At 41.7% G+C, this 19,874-nt stretch overlaps 1 protein-coding gene across 1 annotated transcript in view; it reads left to right on the top strand.

The window, feature by feature from the left end:
• The first annotated feature begins 1,875 nt into the window (after positions 1-1,875).
• Positions 1,876-19,874, top strand: part of TTC4 (tetratricopeptide repeat domain 4) — a 29,566-nt gene continuing 11,567 nt past the window's right edge. The window contains exons 1-7 of the mRNA XM_033226240.1: positions 1,876-2,078; positions 2,676-2,793; positions 3,555-3,716; positions 7,333-7,410; positions 8,857-8,981; positions 15,400-15,486; positions 18,879-19,093. Of these exons, the coding sequence (XP_033082131.1) occupies positions 1,968-2,078; positions 2,676-2,793; positions 3,555-3,716; positions 7,333-7,410; positions 8,857-8,981; positions 15,400-15,486; positions 18,879-19,093 (896 nt within the window). The 5' untranslated portion in view covers positions 1,876-1,967. The remainder of the gene's footprint in view (positions 2,079-2,675; positions 2,794-3,554; positions 3,717-7,332; positions 7,411-8,856; positions 8,982-15,399; positions 15,487-18,878; positions 19,094-19,874) is intronic.

Here is a 19,874-nt window from a genome sequence, read left to right as displayed (position 1 = left end):
TAGGCTCTGGACTTAGTAAAGGAAAAGATGATGAAGAGGAGAATAAGGGAGGAAACCAGGGTTGGGGAGCAGGGCTGGAGGAGGAAGTGTGGAAAAGGAGTTTGGATTTGGAGGAAAGGGAGCACTAGGACCAGGTGTTCTGCTGGGTGTGGGAGAATCAGAAGGGAAAAGATAAAGTCCCGGCACTGGAAGGCTCATGGTCCCCATGCGCCACCCTTAGCCCTGCTGTCTCCATCCTCGTATCAAAGAATAACCACCCTGCCAGCCCTGCTGCTGGGCTTTAGATCTCTCCCTTCCCTTGGTCTCTTATCAGCATCCTCCTTGTCAATCTCTTAACCAACCTCCCCCCATCAATGCTTCACCTGGCAGCCCAGGCCTTCCTAAGACAAATGTGCTCATGGCCTGTGGTCCTTTTAGGTGTTTTCAGTGGCTCATCATCCTCTGCAGGACCAAGGCTAGTAAGGTAGGCAGGCCTTCTGGCCCCTACTTACTTGCCTGTCACATCTCTTTTTTCTTTTTTTTTTTTTTTTTGAGGTAGAGTCTTGGTCTGTTGCCCAGACTGGAGTGCAGTGGCGTGATCTCAGCTCACTGCAACCTCCGCCTCCCGGATTCAAGTGATTCTCCTGCCCCAGCCTCCCCAGTAGCTGGGACTACAGGTGCGTGCCACCATGCCTGGTTAATTTTTTGTATTTTTAGTAGAGACAGAGTTTCACTGTGTTAGCTAGGATGGTCTCGATCCCCTGACCTCATGAACTGCCCGCCTCGGCCTCCCAAAGTGCTGTGATTACAGGCATGAGCCACCGGCCACACCTCTTAACACTTGCAGTACCCACCATGGCGGGCCGGTGCACACCTCCATGCTTCTCTCCACATGTGAGTTCCCACCGCCTAAAACGCTAAGTCCTCTATCCATCTGCAGAGACCTTCCTCAGCTCTGATCTCAGCTCTGCATCACCTTGAATCCCACCCCTCTGAGCCTTTACTGAGCAGACCTGTGACCCAAGGCCAGTTTAGATTGGTGTGCTTCCTGTCTGCTTTTCATTTCAGACGAGGCTAGGAGCTCCCCAAGGCTGTAGCCCTGGGGAACTTCAGCCATTTGCTGGCCGGTAGGGCAGCCGCAGGAAGCCACAGGGGCTGCCTAACCAGCCTTGCAGCACCTGGACTGGAGACCCTGTTTCCATCTGAGCTGTGGGAGTTAGGGGTGGCTAAGCTCAGAGACAGAGGTCTGATCAGACTCTCCTTTCCTGGAAACTCTCCAAAAGGTCCCATCCCACTCTGAGGAAATGGCCAGATCCTCATAGTTACAGCCCTTTTGTCCTCCCACTTCATCATCTCCTTGCCCCCTTCCTCACTCTGCTTCAGCCCCACTGGCCTCCTTGCTGTTTCCCAAGCACAGAAGACCCTCCTTCATCAGGGTTCTGGCCTGTTCCCTGTTCCCTCTATGGGAATGCCTTTCCCAGACTCCCAGGCCTCTGGCAGAATGTCTACCCATCCTGTTTAAAACTTTTCCCCAGTAGCTCTTGCTACCCCTGACAAACTCTTACATCTCAACTGTCTATTGTCCTTTCCTCTCCACTGCCTTAGCAACTCCTAGAGGGCAGGGATTTCATCTGCTCTGCCCACCACTATATAGCCAGCCACTAGAACAGGCCGGAAGCGCAGAAAGAGTTAAATAAGTATGTGTTGACTGACTGACGAACAAATGAATGAAGTGAGATGGGGGCTTTGGGGATTCGGGCTTACGCACCACCCCAAAAGCATTCGGGCCAAGAGAGGCCCGGCATCGCCGAGGAGGGTGGGCCGGGGGAGGAGCGTATTGGCCACGCCTGGTCACGCTCCCGGGCCGGCGGAACCCAAGGCGCGCGGGCCTGCGTCTCCGGGAGGATTGAGGAAAGGGCACTCTCGCCGCCGGAAGGGGTGCTCGCTTCAAGGCGCCGGGACCCGGGCTGGAAGGCAGGGCATCAGCTATGGAGCAACCTGGGCAGGATCCCACCTCAGACGACGTCATGGACTCCTTCCTGGAAAAGTTCCAGAGCCAGCCTTACCGTGGCGGCTTTCATGAGGACCAGTGGGAGGAGGTGGGCTGTCCTGGGGTCTCCGCATGTGTGTAGGGGCGTGGGGCACGGACTTGTGGGGCACCCGGGCTTTGGGGCGCCTCCCTCAATTCCAGATCCCTGGCGCTGCCAGCCGATGGCTGGTTTCTAGTTGAGTATTGAAAATCGGCCTCGAGGTTTTGAGTTGCTTCTTAAGCTGTCAGTACATTTGAGAACCTGGGTCTTGGAGTCAGGCCTGTGACTTAACCACTTACTGGCTCTGATATGGGTCAGTTACTTAACTTCTCTGAACCCGTTTCCTCATCTGTAAAACTGCCCGAACTATATCACCAATAGCAAAGATGAAATGAGACAGTTGGTAAAGTGTCAAGACCATAAGGGCGCTCAATTAATGGTAATTCCTGCCGCTCTTGTAGTATACGAGAACTAAAACAATCATTAGAGACCATTACACCGCACTCCCATTTTACAGAAGGGAAGCGGAGGCCTGAATGGATACAGCTAGCTGTGATGATTTGCAAATCATGATGAGTTAAAAAAAAAACTTTGATAATGAGTCATGGAATTGGATCTGCTCAGTAGAAAAGCTTATTCATGTAGTTCATTCTTAACCATTTCCAGGAATTTGAAAAGGTCCCCCTATTTATGAGGAGAGCGCCATCAGAAATTGATCCCAGGGAGAATCCTGACTTGGCTTGTCTCCAGTCAATTATTTTTGATGAGGAGCGTTCTCCAGAAGGTATCTTAACATGACTAATACTTGTTTTGTGTTTCCACTGAATTAAGTGTGGGTTAGAAGTGTTCTGATTGATAACAAGAAGTTAACCTGAGCTAACTTGCCATTATTCACTCCAACATACTTCTTTGTGTACCTACTAAGTGGTAGGAATTGGGGATACAGGGGTGAATAAGACACAATTCCAGCCTCCAAGGTCAGGGTCAATGAGAAGCCTATTGTCTTAAAGAATCAAGACAAACTTGTGTTATAAGTGTCAACATGTAGGTGTATACTACAGCGGTAGTGGGTCCTGTTGGAACACTTTAAGGAGCAGGAGTGGATTCACAATAGATAGGAAATTTGAGCTGAATCTTTGTAATTTTATAGGCTTTTGCTAGGGTGAGGAGGGGAATTTGCACTCCACAGAATAAACAACATACGCAAAAGCAGAAGTATAATCAATCTCCGTGTCCCTCACTGATTTCTTCAGTGATTAAAAAAAAAATTCTTTCCTTCAATAGCTAGGATGAGTATACTTTTTTCCTTTATGCTTCTTTTTTTGGAAAACAGTAATCTATCTTGTAAGATATTTGGAATTAGCATTAAATTTGTGTGACTTTGTCCATGTTGATACCCACTTTTATCGTAACATTGAGTTTCCTTTCCCTATTGGTTTCTTCCCTTCGGTGTATCATATAGTATATTATTGCATGATTTAGAATCTATTTTTAATGAGCCTTTTAAAAGTAGGCAATAGTGATTATTTTTCCTCTTCTTTGCAGAACAGGCCAAGACCTATAAAGATGAGGGCAATGATTACTTTAAAGAAAAAGACTACAAGAAAGCTGTAATTTCGTACACTGAAGGATTAAAGAAGAAATGTGCAGATCCTGATTTGAATGCTGTCCTTTATACCAACCGGGCGGCAGCACAGTACTATCTGGGTAATTTATAAGTGCTTTCTGAAGAATAAACTTATGATACAAGCCATTATGATGGTTAGTGGAGGTTTGAGAACATCAGAGGATGAGGGGCTGTTATCACAGAAACCTAGACTAAGGATAGTTTACTCTGATTGAACTCTGTTCTTCCAAGTTTACATGATAAAAAGAGAAACAGAATGGATTGTGTAATTCTTACTATCTGAACCCAAAAAGTGACTTGGTCACTCTAGTAAGGTGTTTGATGTATGAGGCAGTATGTTCTGAGATTTTTGAGCCCAAGGGCTTCTACTCTCTCAAAAAATGTGTGTTTCTGCCTTTTATCCTCTTTTCAAGGATGCTAGCAGGATTAAGGCAGTAGAGATCTTTAGGTGAGAGAAGCCGTTTTAATCTAAGGGAGAATATCTCAGAGTGTTCTGTGGGAGGTAAAAATATTTTTTGGTTGGGTGCAGTGGCTCACACCTGTAATCCAAGCACTTTGGGAGGCTGAGGTCAGGAGTTCAAGACCAACCTGGGCAACATAGTGAGATCCTGTCTCTACAAAAAAGTTAACTGGGCATAGTGGTGCCTGCCTGTAGTCCTAGCTACTCAGGAGGCTGAGGCAGGACGTTTGCTCAAGGTTGCAGGGAGCCATAATCATGCCACTCCACTCCAGCCTGGGTGACAAAGTGAGACCCTGTTTCTAAAAAGTTGCTTGGATGAGGAATTTTAACTCTTTTATTTATTTATTCATATTTTTTACCTTATTACATTTTTTGTAGAGACAGGGTTTTTCCATGTTGCCTGGGCTGGTCTCGAACTCAGGCTCAAGTGATCCATCCGCCTCAGTCTCCTAAAGTATTGGAATTACAGATGTGAGCCACCGCACCCAGGAGGATGAGGAGGTTTGGAAAATGCTGCTTCTTAGAGATTTGCAGTACACATTAACATGTTAAAGACACTGAGATAGCCTGCAAGAAAATAAATTTACCCTGGGTTTCTCACATTTTGTAAGCTTCCTCTTCAGTTAACACTAACCTCATGCAGGTTCTGTAGTGGTAAATTTGGGAAATGATTATTTAAGTAGTATTGCTGGTGACTAGTCTTGGTTATGTTAGACCTGTGGGTTTTTTTTTTTTTTTAATTATTTTTTTAAATTGAGACAGGGGTCTCACTATGTTGCTCAGGCTGGCCTTGAACTGCTGAGCTCAAGCGATCCACCTGCCTTGGTCTCCCAAAGTGCTGGTAATACAGGCTTGAGTCACTGCACCTAGCCTAGACCCGTGTTTGTTATCACAGAATTTAGAGAGGACCTAGGACTCTGGGGCTGGTGTGCTGAAATTTCATAACATTGTGCCTTGTGTTGGGTACTTGGTAGACTTTTTCAGTCTGGAAACTCATGTTTCTAGGAAATTTTCTTGAATTCTTTGATATTTTTCTTTTTCTTTTTTACTCTTTTTTCTCTTTTTGGAAATCCTGGCTGCTAATACTTTGGGAATCAAGTAGGAGAAGAGGACCAAGGGCTCAATCTTTAATATTTCCTTTACTGAATCACCCTTGTGCCTGGGGGTTCCAGTCCAAAGACCCACCGTTTTGTTGTCTGCTAGGGTCTGTTGTCTTCCAGCCTTCCACCTGGTGGAATAGGGGAGGAGTAGGTCACTGGTGCAGCAGAGGGGTAAGGAATATGGGACTCTGATTAAGTAGATTTTCAACCCACCTTCACCCCCACTTCCAGAGGTACCTGGTGCCGTCAGTTCCTGAGTCCTGGGTACTTTGTAGTTTCTGCAGTACAGCTTGGTAGCTTTTGGGCTTTCCCTCTGCTGGTTTAGAATTCAGTTTCCTTAAGCCTGATACATCAGTTACTTGTCCCTTTGTTTTCCAGCTTTCAGACTGTGTTCTGTGTCCTTCTCATTTTCTTTGTCTCTATGGGCGGGAGAATGGGGATTGAGTTAAATATATGTGTTCAGTCTGCCTCCTTTAACTAAAAGTGCTTGGATCACTTTCATGTGCATTTTTTTCCATGGTTGAGATCCTACTGTTCTTCCAGTTTGATATTCAGGTTTTTCACTTAATTTTATAGCAAAACAATTTCACCCATCATTAAAAATCATTTTTGAATGTTATTTCAATAGCTAAAGTTGCATCATATGGACATGACACTATTTATACTGTTTGCTTTATTAGTCTACTATTGTTGACTATATAGGCTGCTTTTTGGTTTTTATAAATAATGCAAAAACAAAGTCATAATATATTTCTAATAATTCTGATTATTCATTAGGCTAAAGCAGGATTTGGCAAATTATGACTCAGAGTCCACCTCTGGCCCCTTGGCTTGCCATGAACTGAAAATGTTCCATACTTTTTTTTTTTAATTTAAAAAAAATTTTTTAAAGAGATAGGGTCTTACTCTGTTCAGGCTGGAGTGCAGTGGTGTGATCATAGCTTAGTGCAATCTTAGACTCCTGGGCTCAAGCAATTCTCCCACTTCTACCTCCCGAGTAGCTAGAACTATAGGCATGTACCACCATGCCCAGCAAATTTTTAAAACTTTTTTTGTAGGGAGAGAGTCTTGCTATGTTGTCCAGGCTGGTCTTGAACTCCTGGTCTTAAGCAGTCCTCTCACCTCGGTCTCCCATAGTACTGGGATTGCAGGAGTGAGCCACCTCCCCAGATGTTTCTGACATTTTTCAAGAATTGTGATAAAACAAAGAAGAATGTGCAGTAGACCACATGTGGCCTGCAAAACCTAAAATATTTATCTGGCCCTTTACAAAATATTTTGCTGACCCCCTGGGCTAGAGATTTAGGTAAATACTAAACCATTAAGTAATAATTACAGTATACTCCAAAAAGTTAAAGTATACCTCATGGCTTCCTAGTTTGGGTAACTGGTATGTGTGTGATTGCATACCTTTTTTTTTTTTAATGCACTTACAAATATATATGTGTGTCTAGATATTTAGTTTGGTTTTTTTTTTTTAAAATAGGCTTCTTCTATACTCATAGAACTACCACTTAAAACAATATAGAACAGACATCCTACCATGTCTCTTACATGAGGATCTATCTCATTCTTTTTAATGGCTGCATAGTATTCAATAGTATGGATTTACCATAATTCATGTAATCATTACCAAATCGAGTATATCTCTGGGTTATCTCCAGCTTTTCACAATTAAAGTAATGCTGTAGTTAACATGCTTTTACATTTATCCCTGCACATTTGTTCAAGTATTTTTGATGATTTTCCAGAAGAAAATTGTTGGGTCAAAGTATATGCACAAAGTACATGGTGATTTGCTTTCTAGTTTACCCTGAGAGTGCCCCTTTTCCATATCTTTTCTAATACTAGATATTATTTGTCTAACTTTTAGCAATTTCTTAATTTTAATTTCCTAATCATTAGTGATCTTGAACATCTTTTCATGTGCTTACTAGTCATTTACAGTTCTGTGGATTGCCTGTTACAGACATTTCTAAGGCTCTTGACGAGTACAACCGTATTTTTTCGAAAAAACAGTTGCTCTCATTTGTGTTTCCCCAAGATTGTACAACAGTGTCTTTGTCACTATGTATAAAATTTTGGAAACATTTTGATCTCAAAACTTCTCTCTTTTACTAAATGGTGTTTTGTTAGGCAATTTTCGTTCTGCTCTCAATGATGTGACAGCTGCCAGAAAGCTAAAACCCTGCCACCTCAAAGCAATAATAAGAGGTAAGTCTTGTAGAACTACAGTATGACATTTAAAGCTTTGATATGGAGGTGCTAGGATACTAATAAAGTCATCTGATTTTTGCAGTCTGGGTATTAAATTCCTGTTCCTTATCAGCAGCAACATGCCACTTTTAAAAGAATTCCTCAGAGAATGACTTAACCCTTTATGTTTTAAGAATTTGTAGAGAAATAGAAACCCGTCATTTTAAATTAATAAATAATAAAATTAATTAAAACAAAGCAGTTGCAAAGCCACATTCTGATATTTTTTTCCCCCCAAATTAGCTGATTGAAAGCAAAGGTCTTCAAATGCCATGTTAATGTTAATTAAAAGATAAGTTATGGGACCTTTGCTGATGACTCTGGTGCTGAGATGTTCTCAGATTATGTTTTCTCTTGTAGTCTGACCTTTCTATGTAATAATAGTGCTTTTATTACTTTTATACTTCACCTTTTCTTTCAGAAGCTCATAGGTGCTTTGCAAACTTTAATTTATTCATCACATATTAATCTTCCCTGCATCCCCATGGACCAGCTTAGAATGCTTTATCAAAATTATGCCTCTTTAAATGTTCATGGTTAAGGGCAGTAGGCAGATCCATGTCCCTCAGCTGTAGGAAAAGAAGGTACTGAACAAAGATTGACTGATAAATTGAATCTAGATAGTCCTGTGGAATTTACTTCAGGCTGGAAGTGTGTAATCCTTAATTCAGTTGTTGGTTTAACTTACAGTGTGACCTTGGCAAGACAACCACTTTGAATGTCAGTTTGCTCATCTCTAGAAGATGGGGTTAGATTCTGTTGACATCTAAGCCCTTACAATTCTTATATTTTGAAATTCTGTGGAAAACCTAAAGAGGCTAAATGGAGAAAGATGTACATGATAATATTATTATTATTATTATTATTATTATTATTTTTGATGGGGGAGAGGCAGCTTCAACTGGTAGCCATAAAGAACAAAATTAGGAAAGACCTAATGTCTTTGGCCTTGCTGCTGCCTTGATGAATAGCTGAAGCAAATTCTGCTTTTTCCTCCTTTAAAAAATCATCTGGGATGGACTTTATCCTTCCTGTCTGTAGATGAGGAACCTAAAGCTTGGATATGCTTGGTCTTTTGTCTAAGGTCTAGCTGGTAAATGACACAGCCAGATTTCTAGCCTTGATCTATGTGGTTTGCCACTAAGTTATAGCTTTTCCTACTTTAAGAGCCCTTAATACCAGGGAGACTTACAGGAGTTTTGAACTAAATGGACCTTAGGGATTTTTCTGATTTAGGACACAAAAAATAGTCTTCCTTGTCTGAGGACTGCAGTATAAGGGGCATTATCCTCCATTTTGCCTTCAGGGTACTGGCTAGTAGTTGGTAGGGGTGGGAGATCTTGCTCAAAGCAGGCTCTTTCCATGCATGTTGTTCTTGGATCCTAAGGGTTCTGGGTTCTGCAGGTGCCTTATGCCACCTGGAACTGAAGCACTTTGCCAAGGCCGTGAACTGGTGTGATGAGGGATTGCAAATAGATGGCAAAGAGAAGAAGCTTCTGGAATTGAGGGCTAAAGCAGACAAGCTGAAGGTTGGTGACTGTCAGCAGCCAATTAGCATTTGCTAATTAGCATTAAGTAGCATTCCCAAGATTGTGTCTCTCAAGTCATTGTAACTTTTTAAAAACAAAACCCAAAACTAGTCTCTACTCTTGGAACTCTGTGGAGAATACAGACAAGTAAACAGTTACAGTGTGATATAGAGGTAAGCAAGGATAGATGGTGTGTATAGTGGTAGTACAGTCATGTACCACATAACAGTGTTTCATTCAATGATGGAACTCTGCATATATTACAGTGGTCCCATAAGATTATAATGCCATATTTTAACTGTACTTTTTCTGTGTTTAGATGTGTTTGGCTACACAGATAGTTACCATTGTGTTATAGTTGCCTACAGTATTCAGTGTAGTTATGTGCTATATAGGTTTGTAGCCTGGGTGCAATAGGCTGTACCATATAATCTAGGTATGTAGCAGGCTATACCATCTCAGTTTGTGTAAGTACATTCCATGATGCTTGTAAAACAATGATTGTGCATTTTTCAGAATGTATCCCCATCAATCTGAATGGAGATATGTCTTGTCCAGGGCAAAATTAGATACCTTTACTATATACAGTCACATAACAATGTTACGTGTTCAGGGCCAGCTAAAGACTCCCAGTATATATTATATACTTCCATTCCATAGTATAAGCCGTGAAGAGAGACCGAAACCAGGAATTAAGAGACCTTAAGACTAGTTCTGGCTTTCTATTAACAGGCATGTAAGGCAGTATTGCACGGTGGCTAAGAGCTTAGACTCTGGAGCCACTGCCTGAATTTGAAGACTGCCTTCACGAGAGTTGTGTGACTTGGACAACTTGCTGATCTCTTTGTGCTTTAGCTACCTCATTAGTAGGAAGAGGATTAAAATACTTCCTACCTTATAGGGCTATTATATAGTTTAGATGGTTTAACATAAGTAATGTTTTTTAAATAGCACCTGGAACATACACACAGTAATGCTATTTAAATGTTGGATATTATTTTGGGTAGTGATGGTATTCTGTTATTATTACTGTTTTTAATCATTATTTTAGCTATTAAGTGCCAGAAATGTCACATGTCATCAGCAATGACCAGAGGTCATTCTGGTCATATGAAATGGTAGAAAAGGTAGATCTCTATGGACCCACATGGCTCAGTAACAGAATTCTGAGCCTAGGTAATTGGATGTGGTCAGAATTTCTGAAAGTGGTATATACAGGAATGAATGTCTAGAGGGCTACTGGGGACAGTCACAATTAAAGGGAGATTTCAAGGCCCAGCCAACAGACTCATGGCTATATTAATATCAGACAGAGTAGACTTCAAGGCAGCAAGTATTACCAGAGATGAAGTGAAGCCTTTTTTTTTTTTTTTCTTGAGACAGAGTCTTGCTCTGTTGCCCAGACTGGAGTGCAGTGACATGATCATGGCTTACTGCAGCCTTTACCTCCTGGGCTCAGCTGATCCTCCTGCCTCAATCTCCTGAGTAGCTGGAACTAGAGGCGTGCACCACCATGCCAGGCTAATTTTTTTTTTTTAATTTTTAAATTTGTAGAGATAGGGTTTCACTATGTTGCCCAGGCTGGTCTCAAACTCCTGGGCTCAAGCAGTCCTCCTGCCTTAGCCTTCCAAAGTGCTAGGATTACAGGCATGAGCCACTGTGCACAGCCATTGAAGCATTTTTTTAAATGATAAAAGGACCAGCTTATAAGAATATTTAACAATTCTAAATCTGCAGGCACCTAATAACAGCTTCAAAATGCGTGACACAAAACTTGACAACTCGAAGAAAGAGACAAATCCACAAATAGGTGGATATATCAACTCTCTCAGTAATTAATAAAACCAGAATTTACAAAATAGAGAGGGGTAGTGTTAGTCACAGTGGTGGACTAGAGACCTTCAAAAATTTTCTCCAGTTGGGCGCAGTGGCTCACGCCTGTAATCCCAGCACTTTAGGTGGCCGAGGTGGGTGGATCACGGGGTCAGGAGATTGAGACCATCCTGGCTAACACAGTAAAACCCCGTCTCTACTAAATATACAAAAAAATTAGCTGGGTGTGGTGGTGGGTGCCTGTAGTCCCAGCTATTTGGGAGGCTGAGACAAGAGAATGGTGTGAACCCAAGAGGCGGAGCTTGCAGTGAGCCTAGATGGCACCACTGTACACCAGCCTGGGTGACAGAGCGAGAATCCGTCTCAAAAAAAAAAAAAAATTTCTCTATAAGACCAATGAGGAAACTGGCAAAAATGGTCAGAATTAACTTTTCTAGGACTCTGGAAATGAACCAGAGGTTTGCAGCAATCTGGGGCATGTTTATTCAAGAAAAATGATGGAACCTCAGTAACAACAGCAAGCTTTGTGACATTTTAACTTGCTCTGTTTTCATCTCCCTCCTCCCCAGTTCCACAGTAGCCTTGAAAGCCAATAGCTTTGTGACATTTTAACTTACTCTATTCTTATCTCCCTCCTCCCCAATTCCACAGTAGCCTTGAAGGCCCATAGCCCACAGTCATGGTGAAAATGAGCAGCCTGCAGCCACCAAAGGAGGCAGAACAGGCTCTTTCAAAGCCTTTCCCCAGAGAATTGTCATGATTTTACCATCTGGTGGATCCCTGGAAGACCCTGCTCACAGGGCTATTTTTATATGACCTGACTTGGAGCTTACCCAGTATAAAAAGCTTTTTTTACATAGGGCCAGAAAATAGGCGGAATGAAAAGGTGGGAGAGAATTTGTCAAAAACAATTTAGAGGCAATTGTTAAAGACTATAGAAGCTGGAGCAGTGGATAACACTTGGAGCAAACAATAGGTGCATCATAAAGCTTAAAAGGAAAAACTGGGGAATGAAATTCTGTGGAGGCTCCAAAAAGCTCCAGTATTCCTGGAGATCTAGATGGTCACACATGTGCCCAGGGCTATACACGTGCTCAGGAAAGACCTGAGAAGATCCTAAGCTCTCAGAGTCTCTGCAAGCAGGAGGTGAAGTCTAAGGTAGAATTGTAAACTGCTTGGGTGAATGATAAAAGTGTGCTTCAACATGTACATAAAGCCTCTTGACAAAGATTGGAAGACTTACTGTCTGGTCATTAGCTAGAGGAAGCATAGATGTGGAACTTACTAGACAAAGACTTTAAACCAGCTAATTTAAATATCTTCTCAGAATGAAAGGAAATAGTGTCTAAAGAACTAGAAAAAGTATGAGAATGATGTCTTCCAAATAGAGAATATCAACAAAGAGAAGTTACTAATAAGAACTTAACAGAAGTTCTGTAGTTGAAAAGTACAATAATTGAAGTGAAAAATTCACTAGAAGGGCTCAACAGCACATTTGAGCAGGCAGTAATAAGAATCATCACACTTAAGATGTATCAGTTGAGGCCGGGCACAGTGGCTCACGCCTGTAATCCCAACACTTTGGGAGGCCGAGGCGGGTGGATCACGAGGTCAGGAGATCGAGACTGTCCTGGCTAACATGGTGAAACCTCATCTCTACTAAAAATATAAAAAAATTAGCTGGGCGTGGTGGCACGTGCCTGTAATCCCAGCTACTCGGGAGGCTGAGGCAGGAGAATGGCGTGAACCTGGGAGGTGGAGCTTGCAGTGAGCCAAGATCGCACCATTGCACTCCAGCCTGGGCGACAGAGCGAGACTCCATCTCAAAAAAAAAAAAGATGTATCAGTTGAGATTATCCAATCTGAAGAACAGAATGAGAAAAGAATAAGGATGAAGAGAGACTTGTACTATGCCATCAAGCATACCAACAAAGGCATAATGGGGGTCCTAGAAGGAGAGGAGAGAGAGAAATGGGCAAAAGAATACTTGGGGAAATACTGGCCAAAACTCCCCAAATTTGGTGAAAAACACTAATGTATACATCTAAAAAGTTTAACAAACTCTAAGTGGGATAAACTTAAAGTGATCTATACCTAAACACATTGTAATCAAACTGTTGAAAACAAAGAAGAGAAACTTAAAGGTAGCAAGAGAAAAATGGCTCTTCATGTACAAAAAATCCTAAGGAAAATGAACAGCTTTCTCATCAGAAGCCATGAAGGCCAAAAGGCAGGTAAATGACGTATTCGAAGAGCTAAAAGAAAAAGACTGTAAGAATTCTATATCTAGCAAACCTATTCTTCAAAAATGAAAGAGTGGCTGGGCACAGTGGCTCACGCCTGTAATCCCAGCACTCTGGGAGGCCGAGGCAGGTGGATCACGAGGTCAGGAGATCGAGACCATCCTGGCTAACACGGTGAAACTCTGTCTCTACTAAAAATACAAAAAATTAGCCGGGCGTGGTGGCAGGCACCTGTAGTCCCAGCTATTTGGGAGGCTGAGGCAGGAGAATGGCGTGAACCCAGGAGGCGGAGCTTGCAGTGAGCCGAGATCACGCCACTGCACTCCAGCCTGGGCGACAGAGCGAGACTCTGTCTCAAAAAAAAAAAAGAAAGAGTGGAAGAGAAGTAGTAGTAAAACCATCTATAGGCAGACAACATGACATTATGTAGAAAATCCTAAGGGATCCACTAAAAAACTCTTGGAACTAATAAACAATTCAGCAAGCTTGTTGGAAACAACATCACCAGTACACAAAAATTGTTTGTATTCTATAGATTTTTAATGAACACTGAAAATGAAATTAAGAAAACAATTCCATTTTCAATAGCATCAAAAAATACTTAAGAGTACATTTAACAAAAGTAGCTAACACTTATACTCTAAAAATACAGAAAACATTGTTGAAAGAAATTAAAGAAGACTTAAGTAGGAAGACATCCCATGTTCATAGATTAGATCTTAATATTGTTAGATGGTAATACTCCCAAAATTAATATATCAATTTAGTGTAATTTTCTTTTTTGAGACATGAACTTGCTCTAATATTCAGGCTGGAGTGCAGTGGCAAGATCATGGCTCACTGCAACCTCAAACTCCTGGGCTCAAGCAGCCCTCCTGCCTCAGTCTCCCAAGTATCTGGGACTATAGGCATGTAATGCCACATCTGGCTAATTTCAGTGCAATCTGTATGAAATGTCCAATTGGCTTCTCTGTAGTAATGGACAGGCTAATCATAATATTCATATAGAAATTCAAGGGACTCTGAATAACCAACAATCATGAAAGACAAAAACAGAATTGGAAGACTCACACTTCCCAATTTCAAAACATACCACAGAGCTACAGTAATCAAGGCATTGTGACGATGGCATAAGAATAGACATATAGGTCAATGTAATACAATTGAGAGCTCAGAAATAAACCCTCACATTTATGGGGAATTTATTTTCAACAAGCATGCCAAGACCATTCAATAGGGAGGTAATCTTTTCAACAAATGACAGTGGGACAACTGGATATTCACATGTGGGAGAATGAAGCTAGAACCTTACCTCATACTGTATAAAAAAGTTACCCAAAGTGGATCAAATACCTAAATGTAAGAGCTGAGACTACACAACTCTTAAAAGAAACATAGATATAAATATTCATGAACTTGGATATGACACAAAGCACAAGCAACAAAAGGAAAAGTAGATCGATTGGACTTCATCAAAAGTAAAAGCTTTTTGCTTCAAAGGATACCATCAAAAAAATGAAAAGGTTAAGACAAATGTGAAGAAAAAAGTGAAAAGGGCCCGGGTGCAGTGGCTCACACCTCTAATCCTAGCACTTTGGGAGGCCAGGGCAGGAGGACCACTTGAGGCCAGGAATTTGAGATCAGTCTGGGCAACAAAGTGAGACCTTGTCTCTCCAAAAAAAAAAAAAAAAAAGAAAAAGTCCACAGAATGGAAGATAATATTTGTAAGTCATAAGGGAGTTTTATCTGCAATATATAAACAACTCTTATCATCTCAATAAGACAGGTAGCTCAGTTTTTCAAATGAGCAAAGAATGTGAATAGACACTTCTCCAAAGACACACAAATGGCCAAAAAGCACATGAAAAGATGTTCAACATCATTAATTATTAGGAAATGCAAATCAAAACCATAGTAAGATACCATTGCATACCCACTAGGGTGGTTATAATTAAAAAAAAAAAAAAAATCTATAGCATCTATAGAGACAGGGTCTCTATCACCCAGGCTGTGTTTCATAGCACTCGGTTCACACCACCAGAGTAGTACATAATCTACCTGTTACACTTGGCTCTTTACTTGTCTGTACCCCTCAACCCCTCAGTAGACTAGGAGTTCCTTGGGTACACACAGGAAGTAAATTTAAACTTTTGCTGCCACTGGGTCTGACATCTAGGCATGTACTTTGTAAATGTTTATTGAGCTGAAATCTGGCCACTGGTATTCCTTAACACAGGAGCTTGGGTTGGATAGAGATCAGAGATAATAATTTAGGAGCAGGCTGGGGCAATAGAAGAGGAAGCCAGGTCTCTAGAGCTGATGCATCTAAATTTCATTTTTAGCGAATTGAACAGAGGGATGTGAGGAAAGCCAGCTTGAAAGAAAAGAAGGAGAGGAATCAGAATGAGGCTTTACTCCAGGCCATCAAGGTGAGTTCTCAAACCTTAGGTTTTTATGGTCCTGCTAAATCCACTAATCCTGTGAAGCTTGTTGGGAACCTTTCTTGGGATGCTTTACCTGAAGGAATTTGTTCATTTTCTTTCTACTTAGTAAGGCAGTGTGACAGAGGAGACCAGGCTGTGGAGTCAGGCCACCCCAGTTCAGTCAGCTCTCTCACTCGTGTGCATGTGTTGGTCTCAGTAACATAGACAGTTGTCTCCACTTATCTGAGGCAGATATGTTCCAGGATCCACAGCAGATGCTTGAAATCTCAAATAGTACCAAACCTGATTGCCATCAGTCAGAACACATTTCTGTTTGTGTCTTCCACCCACAAATATAATGCCTTTTCCATCTTAGCTAAAGCACTTATCACACATTGTGGCCATAATTTTTGCAGTTTGAGGTACATCAGCAACAGCAAAACTAGCATTAATTTCTTTTTCCTTTTTCATAATTTCACAGATAGAAGGTTGCTCTTACCATAGATCTTAGCAACCTCAGCATACAATTTTTCTTTTAATTAAGCTGAGAAGTTTCACCTTTTTACTTAAAGGAGGTAGTTTATAGCTTCTGTTTGGCATATCCAAATTGCCAGCATCAGTACTCTTGTGCTTTGGGGTCCTTATTAAGTAAAATGAATGTTACTTAATACAGGGACTATGATACCATGACAGTCAATCTGATCATTGAGATGGGTACTAACTCACAGGTGGGTATCATCTACAGCATGGATGTGCTGGACAAAGGAGCAGAGCCTGTGATTTCATCATCTGCTACTCAGAGCAGTACATAATTTAAAACATACAGGTTGTTTATTTCTGGAATTTTTCATTTCATATTTTCAGACCATGGTTGACCACTGGCAACTGAAACTATGGAAAGCAAAACCTTGGATAAGGGATGCTACTGTACTGAATACCTGCTTTGGGTTAAGTGTTATTTAATCTTCACAATGGCCTTCTGAGATAGGTTATATTGCTTCTGTTTTGCTGGATAATAAAATAGTTTCAGAGAGGTAAAGAAACCTCACATAGCTAACATGTGTTAGAGCCAGGTCCTTGCTCTTAACCACTGGATTACACTGCATCTTGAGAAAGTTTGACATTTTTGGATGTTGCTCCTATAACAACAACAACAACAATAATAAAATCCTACCCTCCCTTTCTGTTTTCTGTATTTTGAAATGTATGTAGTCTGACCCAAATCTTGCTTTAACCTTGATACCTAGGGAGTCACCTGTTTGAGCTTGTTTGGTCTTCATAAAGGAGAGAGTATCTGCTGGGAGATTATGGGATAGGTTTTTTTGTTTTTATTGTTGTTTGTTTGTTTTTGTTTTTGAGACAGAATGTTGCTCTGTCGCCCAGGCTGAAGTGCAGTGGCGTGATCTTGGCTCACTGCAACCTCTGCTTCCTGGGTTCAAGCAATTCTGCCTCAGTCCCCTGAGTAGCTGGGATTACAGGCACACACCACCATGCCCAGCTAATTTTTGTATTTTTAGTAGAGACAAGGTTTCATCATATCGGTCAGGCTGGTCTCGAACTCTTGACCTCAGGCGATCCACCTGTCTCGGCCTCCCAAGGTGCTGGGATTATAGGCGTGAGCCACCATGCCGGGATAGGTTTTTTATTATTTGTTTAGCTAAATTATGCACCATTTATATTACTTGTTGACTGTAAGAAACTTAACACTGCTAAAACATACTGCACTATTCCCTCCCCACAACAGTCTGTTTACATGTATTAACACATCAAACAGATTAGAATACTCCAGATTTTTCATCTAATTCTCATTCACAGTGAAGGATTTGTTCGTTTTCTTAAATGTAGAATATGGGATGCCCAGACACCCAGACGTTTGCATACATACTTTTTTTGTTTTTTTGGTTCTCTCCTTTAGTGTAACCCTTCATCTCAAACTTAACATACATAAGAATTACTCTCAACAGTACACAAAGCCATGCATGCTGTATTTACTAATGGTTTAAGGGAGGAGTCAGCAAATTGCAGCCATTGGAACACAGCCCTGCCTATTTGTTTATGTACTACTTATGGCTGTTTTCACACTACAGTGGCAGAGTTGAGTAGTTTATTTTGACAGAGACCATTGTCCAGAACTCTTAAAATATTTCATATCTAATGCTTTAAGAAAAAGTTTGCTAACCTCCAATTTAGGGAATATCATCAAATCTAATTTTGGTTGCATGTCATTTCCCCTCATGTGCTAACCTTAGGAACCCCTGCACATTTACATAAGAGGTGACCCTACCATTTCGGACCCTTGATTTACGCCCATGTCTAGGAGACAGTCAAGATTAAGTCAGTGCACACTGTTTCTAATATTCCATGTCCCAGCTAAACTGAAACATTTGACATTTCTGTACAGGCTACCTTCTTGATCTTTTCTGTGCTTTTGCACAGGCCGCTCCTTGGAGTGGAATGCTCTTCCTCCCTTCTAAGTGCCCTTCCCTTCCAACTTCTCTGCTTTTCAAAGTCATTGTTCAAGGCCTAGCATATCTTAGTCACCTCCAGCCCCCAAGGCTGAATTAATTATTCCATCATCTGTGGTTCCCCAACTCCACTTCTTACCTTATATCATCATTATTTTCATAGCTGTCTCACCACTTGATATTGAGCAGAGGCTTGAGGGCAGGTAACCATGTCTAGGTCTCTGTGACACAGGGTCCAGCACAAGGTAGATGCCCAATGAAGGTGAGTTAAGTAAGTGGTACCTACTATGCACCAGGCCTCAGGGATAATGAAGATGGATTGTGTGTAGCGTTGTCCCTCGGAGCTCCCATTGTTATGGTTTTTTTCTTTTTCTTTTTTTTTTTTTAGTGTGTTAAAGATGTCCATGTTCGGCCGGGTGCGGTGGCTCAAGCCTGTAATCCCAGCACTTTGGGAGGCCGAGACGGGCGGATCACGAGGTCAGGAGATCGAGACCATCCTGGCTAACATGGTGAAACCCCGTCTCTACTAAAAATACAAAAAACTAGCCGGGCGAGGTGGCGGGCGCCTGTAGTCCCAGCTACTCGGGAGGCTGAGGCAGGAGAATGGCGTGAACCCGGGAGGCGGAGCTTGCAGTGAGCCGAGATTGCGCCACTGCACTCTAGCCTGGGCGACAGAGCGAGACTCCGCCTCAAAAAAAAAAAAAAAAGATGTCCATGTTCATTCAGGGTATGGATGGGGAAAATTAAATTAAAAATAAAGTTAGTCGTGCAGCCTGGACGATATAGTGAAACTCCATCTCTTCAAAAAATAAAAATAAATAAAAAATAAAAAAATTAGCCAAGTGTTATGGTTTCTTTACTTCAGTAAAATGGGTTTGCATCCTCCCACACAATAAGATGTGCATTATGTGTGTGTTTCTGTCTTTAACCCAGGCTAGGAATATCAGGCTCTCAGAAGCTGCCTGTGAGGATGAAGATTCACCCTCAGAAGGTCTAGGTGAGCTTTTCCTGGATGGACTCAGCTCTGACAACCCCCATGGAGCTAGGCTGAGTCTAGATGACCAGGGCAGGCTGAGCTGGCCTGTGCTCTTTCTGTACCCAGAGTATGCCCAGTCGGACTTCATCTCTGCTTTTCATGAGGACTCCAGGTACTGACTTGCCCAGCAGCCTTCTGCTTTTACTTGCATGCTGTTCTTTTTGTGACAGGAGGGACAAGTGGATTTTTGGTTGAGAAGGGAAGATAATGGTTTAGAGGGTTTCACACAATCTGGTTTGATAATAACCTCTCTATCCTGTAGCTGACTGAACCTTGACTAATTAGGTTTGCAACGACAGACAAAAGTCTCATCATCATACTGACTGGGCTAGTATGTGTAACACCACAGTATTGTGTTTGCCAAAGAGTGGTATACATCACTGGTGAAATATGAAGTCATTTTAGGTAATACATGCATAGCAACTTAAGTGAATATTAATTAGAAAAAAAATAGAGAGGCCGGGCACTGTGGCTCATGCCTGTAATGCCAGCACTTTGGGAGGCCGAGTCAGGCAGATTACTTAAGGCCAGGAGTTCGAGACCAGCCTGGCCAACATGGTGAAACCCCGTCTCTACTAAAAATTTAAAAAATTAGCTGGGCGTCTGTAATCTCAGCTACTCAGGAGGCTGAGGCATGAGAATCACTTGAACCTGGGAGGTGGAGGTTGCAGTGAGCCAAGATCATGCCACTACACTCCAACCTGGGTGATAAAGCAAGACTTTGTCTCAAATAAATAAATAAATAAAGTATATATATATATATGTATCTTGTGATTTCATAGGGTTAATGCATAGAATGAGTCTAATTGTAAGACAATTTTTTTTGTACTCTTTTTTTTTTTTTTGGAGACCAGGTCTCGCTCTGTTGCCTGGGCTGGAGTCCAGTGGTGTGA

The sequence above is a fragment of the Trachypithecus francoisi genome, unplaced genomic scaffold, assembly GCF_009764315.1.
Source record: "Trachypithecus francoisi isolate TF-2019V2 unplaced genomic scaffold, Tfra_2.0 Lachesis_group12, whole genome shotgun sequence".
Taxonomy (NCBI): Eukaryota; Metazoa; Chordata; class Mammalia; order Primates; family Cercopithecidae; genus Trachypithecus; species Trachypithecus francoisi.
This window is presented reverse-complemented; position numbering and strand designations above follow the sequence as displayed.